This window comes from Elephas maximus, chromosome 4, assembly GCF_024166365.1.
Source record: "Elephas maximus indicus isolate mEleMax1 chromosome 4, mEleMax1 primary haplotype, whole genome shotgun sequence".
In the NCBI taxonomy this organism is placed as follows: domain Eukaryota; kingdom Metazoa; phylum Chordata; class Mammalia; order Proboscidea; family Elephantidae; genus Elephas; species Elephas maximus.
The window spans coordinates 196,163,616-196,169,454 of record NC_064822.1 but is presented as its reverse complement, the minus strand read 5'-3'; the positions used below and the strand labels follow the sequence as shown (position 1 = coordinate 196,169,454).

Genomic DNA, 5,839 nt, shown 5'->3' with positions numbered 1-5,839 from the left:
TCTCAGCTTTGGCACCAAAATCTGGCCAAGGTTTCATTTCTGGGGCTGCAGCAGAAGAAAGAAACTTGGGGAGGGCCTGGCAGCACGGAAGGTCAATTTGTGGGGAGAATTTGATTTTCCAGCCTCTCTCTTTCCAGGAGGTCCGAATGGCCTCAGGCCAGGGAGGTGGCTTCAGGACACATCTCCCCACCTCCACAGGCACAGGGGAGATACAGGGTCAGCCCCACCCGGCCAGCCCCTGACCTTGGGGCCGCCCTTGGGGAGCCCCGTAAACAGCTCACCCTGGGGGCCCGCAGTGGGGCAGAGAGGGCAGAGCCCAGATGAGGCCCAGCTGAGGCCTATGGGGTGGTCAAGACGCCATACTCACACTGTGGTCAGGGTTCTGTGCAGCAGAGCCCCTCACGCAGTGCACCAGGAGCCTCAGAACCTGGAGTGGGCTCTGCCCCTTCTCTTCTCCAGAAGGAAACCTGAACCACAGGGGACCCAAGGAGGAGGGCAGGGGCCCCCAACTCCACCACCCGTCTGAGCGCCTATTAGTACCAAACTGGCAGAGCTAGGGAGGGGAGGGTGTATATTCCCAACATTCTAAGCACCATTTGGGCCTGGCAGCCAAAAATCTGGAATTCTGCCCCAAGAGGATTCCTCTATGATCTCTGAAGTATCAGTGTAGCCCAGACGCCCCAGGGGCCAGGAAAGCCTGCATGCCTACATCCTCTGCCCTCCTAGGTCTGCCCTGCCATCCCGCACCCATCCCTGGGTCTGCCGAGAGAACGCTGAGGAAAGGGGGACGCAGGTCCACTCCACCAGAAGCCCCTTCTTTTCCTCCTGCCAGTGAGACACCCGTGGGGCCTGCGCCCACAGCCAGGGTCCTGGGCATCGCCCATCACATAGGCCTCATCCGCCCTGGCCTGCTCTCAGGAGCTCGCTGACATGGGGGTACACCAGCAGGGAGCTAAAATGAGGCTCTACCTGGTAGTGCTGGGGGTGCGGTGTGCCTGGCATCCAGTCCAGAGCAGACAATAGGGCCCTACGGCCCCTGGCAGATAGGAAGAGAAGGGGCACTAACGGGGTGCCCCAAGTCCCATGCAGTTCACAGGCTGGACAGGGCCGAAAATGGGGGTGGTTGAACCATGCTGCTCCGCTCGGTCAGCTCTCTCTTGCCCTTGGTGTCCCCCACCCCGCATTGTGACCCAGGTGGGATAGAAGACACCTTGCCTGTCCTCCAGCCTGGCACCACTACCCCAAGGGATGCTGTCTCAACACCTTCTTTCCTGCCAGAGCTCTCAGGAGGCCTGACCATCCCACGGCTCCTCCTCCACCTGGATGTCCTGACACACGCCTTTTACCCTCTCCCAGACCCATCTCTCACTGCCAGCCACGGCCATGCCCACCCCACCTTCTCAGGCACCCCAGAGCAGAGGCTGAGCACACCCAAACCAGGAAACACATTTCCCATCTTGAATGGGCTCCCTTCTTATAACACCATCCCCAGGACAGCCCAGTCGGTGGTGGTAAATACAGCCCCTCTGGGTCTGGCCCTCCGTCTTCTCTGGGTACAGCTGGGAACCAAGAACCAGTGAGCTACACAGGGTACCTGTGGTGGTGTGGAGGCCGGGGGGCAACCAGGCAGCCCTCAGAGACAAGGCCTGGGCCCCTTCTCCAGGCCCCCCACTGGGCAATACTGCTTCCTTCCCCACAAGGACCCGAGGGTCCTCCCTCCCAAAACCTCCCTCTCACCCAAACCCCCAGCCCTAATAAACACACGTCACCTATTATATACAAAAAAATTTAATGGAAACTCCTGTATAAAAAATATGATCTCCATACATTTCACTTTTGAACTCAAAGAAACCCCACCCACGATGCCTACACACACCGGGGTCACATGAACACAGCTGCTGAAATAAATTAAAGGCTTGCGACTCTGTCCCCCCACCCCCAGCTCCCAGAGTCAACAAGCAGACTGTACAAGGTCAATAATTTAAAACCCGCCACCCAGAGAGCCCAAGATGGTGGCATCACCCCCTCCCCTTAAATTAGCCACTGTACAAGTTTATCTTCTGACAAACATGGGAGGGACTCGGTACAGACACCAGACGCAGGATCAAGACGCTGTGCCATCCCCCTCCCCGATGCCCCAGGGACCTAAATAAATTGGCTACTCAAATGGAGCAACCTCAACAAATAAATAAACCAATAAATAGGTGCGGGGCACCGCCGAGGGTCACACCATAAATAAGACGGCCCCGCGTGTGACAGCCACGTGGACGGCAGTCGCGGCCGTTGCATTGCTTGTGCACATACACGCCCAGACGAAAACCGTGAAACTCGAGGGACAGGAAGGACAGGGGCAGAGGATCCTGTGCTGCAGACACAGAGCACTTCTGGTCCAAACGGGGTGGGACGGGGAGGCGCGGGAGGCATCGGTTGGCCACCTCCTGGAGCAGCAGAGGGGTGTGGTCAGTCGTGGTCTTGGGTTCAAGCATCCACCCAGGGGCCCTGGGCGCAACCCTCCCCAGGGCAGCAGGGCCTTGATCGAGGGAGCCTCTTTGGACAGGCAGAGCTGGAAAAACCAAGTCCCATGGGAGCAGCGTTCGAAAAGGCACTCAAAGCAAAGGAAACTGAGGCCCTGTGCCAGAGGCAGAGGCCACCAGGGGCCAGTCACTGCTTCTGGCAAGGAAGCAGCTGGACCAAGGGCGTGTTTCTGGAGCAGCCAGCAGGGCCGGGCAAGGCAGGTGGCCCCTCTGACTCCCCCAAAAGCCAGCTGGCACACTGCCCCTCACAAACTCTCGCTGCTGGAGGTGGTGCTGGCCCCGTCGTCGGGGTCCAGGGCACACAGCCGCAGATCACAGCTCTCCAGGGAGCCTTCTGCCCCCAACATCCAGGGGTGGGCAGTGATCTGGTCCAGGGTGGGTCGCTCCGAAGGCCGCAAGGACAAACACCACTCGATTAACTGTTGACACTCTGGAAGTAGAACGAGAATCAGCACAGGACAGCAGGCCCCCCACCTCCAGGAGCCCAGCCCCTCGAAGCTCCCCACCCACACACCTGAAGAGACCCTCCTCCGGAAGAAAACGCGGCCACGAAGGATCTCCTCGTCCTGCTCGAAAGGAATGTCCCCACACACCATGTCATACAGCAGCACACCCAAGGACCACACCGTGGCTGAGCGCCCGTGGTAGCGATGGTAGCGGATCCACTCTGGGGGGCTGTACACCCTGGTACCTGAGGGGAGCACAAGTCAGGCTGCCACCGAAATCCAGGCTCCCAACACAGACACCAAGGCCCACAGCCAGTGAGAGCTACGCAGGAAGGCGGCGGCCGAGAGAGCCAGCTCAAAGTCCTGCTTGTCATCAGCCTGGAAAAACCCCAGCGGGGAGAGCGGGCGCTGCCGTCCTAGGAGAGGCACAGATCACGTGAGCGCAGGCTCGGGTTTCACAACAAACAGATGTGAAATGAGGATACACGGAGAAGGCTGCGAGGAGGGCGGCGCGCGCGGCGGGGGCCTCTCACCCCGCCCAGCGGCTGCAAGAGGAGAGGCCGGAGGGGGAAGGCAGGCGGGCGGGGAGCCCGGGCTTTCCCGAGCTCCGCAATGCGGGGATTTCTGCCGCGGCGTCCCCGCGCGCAGCACGCACACAACGGCGCCCCCACGCAGGGGAGGCCCGGCCGCGCCAGCGCCCCAGCAGCGGGGACTCTCGGCGACACACACGCTCCCCGCCCCTGGCTGCGTCACGCCGCCCCCGGCCCCGGCCCCGGCCCGCGAGCGAACGGCCTTGGAGGAGCCCACGCGCCCCCACCCGTCACGAGCCCCCACCCGTCACGAGCCGCTCGTGATGACTCACTGGCGCAGCCCCCTGTCCCCCGCAGCGAGCGCGGCGGGGGCGCGCGGCCTCCCCAACAGTCGCCGGTCCCCAAACCCCCGCCCCCCCCGCGGACGTTAAGCCGCCGGCCGGAACGTTGGCGGCGCCCGCTCACCGTCGAAGTCGGTGTAGACCGTGTCCTTGAGCAGCGCGCCCGAGCCGAAGTCGATGAGCTTGAGCTCGCCCGAGCGCAGGTCCACCAGCAGGTTCTCGTCCTTGATGTCGCGGTGCACGACCCCGCAGCCGTGGCAGTGACGCACGGCGGCCAGCACCTGCGCGAAGAAGCGCCGCGCCAGCGGCTCGTCCAGAGCGCCGCGCTCCGTGATGAAGTCGAAGAGGTCCTGCGCCGGCTCGGGCCGCTCGAGCACCAGCAGGAAGCCGTCGGGCCGCTCGAACCAGTCCAGCAGGCGGATGACGCCCCGCGCGCCGCCCGCCGCGCCCACCTTGCGCAGCAGCACCACCTCCAGGGGCACGGCCGCGCCGCCCTGCGGGAACCGGCGTCAGCGCACAAAGCCGCGGTCCGGATGTAAACAATGCCGCCCCCGCGCCCCTCGAGCCCGGCCGGCCCCCGCGCCCCAGCCCGCACTCACCAGGCTGCCCCACTCGGTCACCCGCTCCTTCACCACGTGCTTCACGGCGACCTGAGGGTGGGGACGCGGGCGGTCAGGCGGGCCGGCGACGGGGGCGCACGCAGGCCCGGCGCGGAACCCTCCCGGCGGCCCGACTCACCGGGAGCCCGTCGGCGAGGCGACTGCCGGCGTAGACGGTGCCGAAGCCGCCGCTGCCCAGCACGGCGCCCACCTGGTAGACCTTCTCGAAGCTCTCCTTGTCCGCCTTGGCTGCGGGGCGCACACGGGCCGGGGTTGGCGGAGGCACGGGGCGCGCCCACCTGTCCGCCCGCCGGTGCCCGCTGCGGCCCCGGCCCCGGCCCCGACCCCGACCCCGGCCCCGGCCCCGCCGGCGCACCTGGCTGCAGGATCTTCACCGGGAGGTGGTCCACGCCGCCGGGCCCGCACAGGTGCGCCAAGGAGCCGAACTTGGAGAGCAGCATCGCGGGCGGGGGCGCGGGCCCTCGGCCTCCGAGCTCCGCCGCCTGCTGCCCCGGCCCGCTCCCCGCCCTGGCCGCGGGACGGCGGCCTCCCGGGGCCCGCGCGGCGCCTCCGAGCCCTGCGGCCCGCAGCTGGCGGCGCGGCTCCGGCAGGGCGTCTGGGGCCCGGCAGCGGAGCTCCGGCCTGCGGCCCCGGACGGGCGGCGCTCTCGGGGGCGGCGGGCTGGCGGGCGGGGGCCGCGCGCACTCTCGGAGCGAGGCCGGGACACGCGCAGGCCGCGCCGCGCCGACCGCTCACACGCCGGCGCTGCCTCGCCCCGGGGTTTTGGGCCGCGAAGGCGCGTATCCCTCCGCGGAGGCGGGGCTGGAGAGACCCCGCCCCCTTCCGCCAGGCCACGCGCCGGCACCGTCCGCGGAAGCCGCGCGGCCGCGGAGAAAACGGAGAGGCTAGGCCAGGCGTGCGCGTGCCCCGGGGCCGGTAAGCGGGGGCTACTGGCGGCAGGCGGGCGGGGGAAGCCGGGACTCCTTTTCTGTAGTAAGAGTCGCGGAGGCGCACGGCGTCGTCGCGACCAATCAACTCTCCGCGAGGGATCACAGGCACTGCGCACGCGCGGGCGCCCCTGTCAGCACGGGGAGGAGCCGCGGGAACCAATCGGAGGCGGGCTTTCAAAAGACTCCGCGGCCGCTGCCAATGGCGGGCCACGACGCGAGTGGGCGGGGCTCCCGGGGACGCCCCCGCCCCGCCCCTGCGGCCGTGCCGGGAAGGTCACCGGGCCGGGCCGGGCCGGCCCCACGGCGGCGCGGGCTCTCCTCCTTCCTTTCCCGGTTGTAGCGCGAGCGCGGAGCGCGGCGAGCGTGCCTGGGGGGAGCACAGGCTCCGGGAAGCGGCCGCCCAGCGCTGAGGGTGCGCAGCGTGCGTGGCGTGTGTGTC

At 66.8% G+C, this 5,839-nt stretch overlaps 1 protein-coding gene across 1 annotated transcript; it reads right to left on the bottom strand.

Moving 5' to 3' along the window:
- Positions 1-1,782: 1,782 nt before the first annotated feature.
- Positions 1,783-5,193, bottom strand: PIM3 (Pim-3 proto-oncogene, serine/threonine kinase). Its single transcript, XM_049884725.1, has 6 exons — positions 4,827-5,193; positions 4,590-4,699; positions 4,451-4,501; positions 3,976-4,345; positions 3,049-3,225; positions 1,783-2,964 (listed from the first exon to the last, which is right to left on the bottom strand). Exons 1-6 carry the CDS (start codon positions 4,909-4,911, stop codon positions 2,780-2,782), a joined length of 978 nt encoding a protein of 325 aa, XP_049740682.1. The 5' UTR covers positions 4,912-5,193; the 3' UTR covers positions 1,783-2,779.
- Positions 5,194-5,839: the final 646 nt, after the last annotated feature.

Bases quoted from the DNA above. Each gene is read 5' to 3' on its own strand.
- PIM3 (XM_049884725.1), bottom strand. From the start codon at position 4,911: ATGCTGCTCTCCAAGTTCGGCTCCTTGGCGCACCTGTGCGGGCCCGGC. The intron at 4,700-4,826 runs GTGCGCCGGCGG...TGCGCCCCGCAG, and splicing joins GGTGAAGATCCTGCAGCCAG to CCAAGGCGGACAAGGAGAGC. The intron at 2,965-3,048 runs GTGTGTGGGTGG...TTCTACTTCCAG, and splicing joins CCGGAGGAGGGTCTCTTCAG to AGTGTCAACAGTTAATCGAG.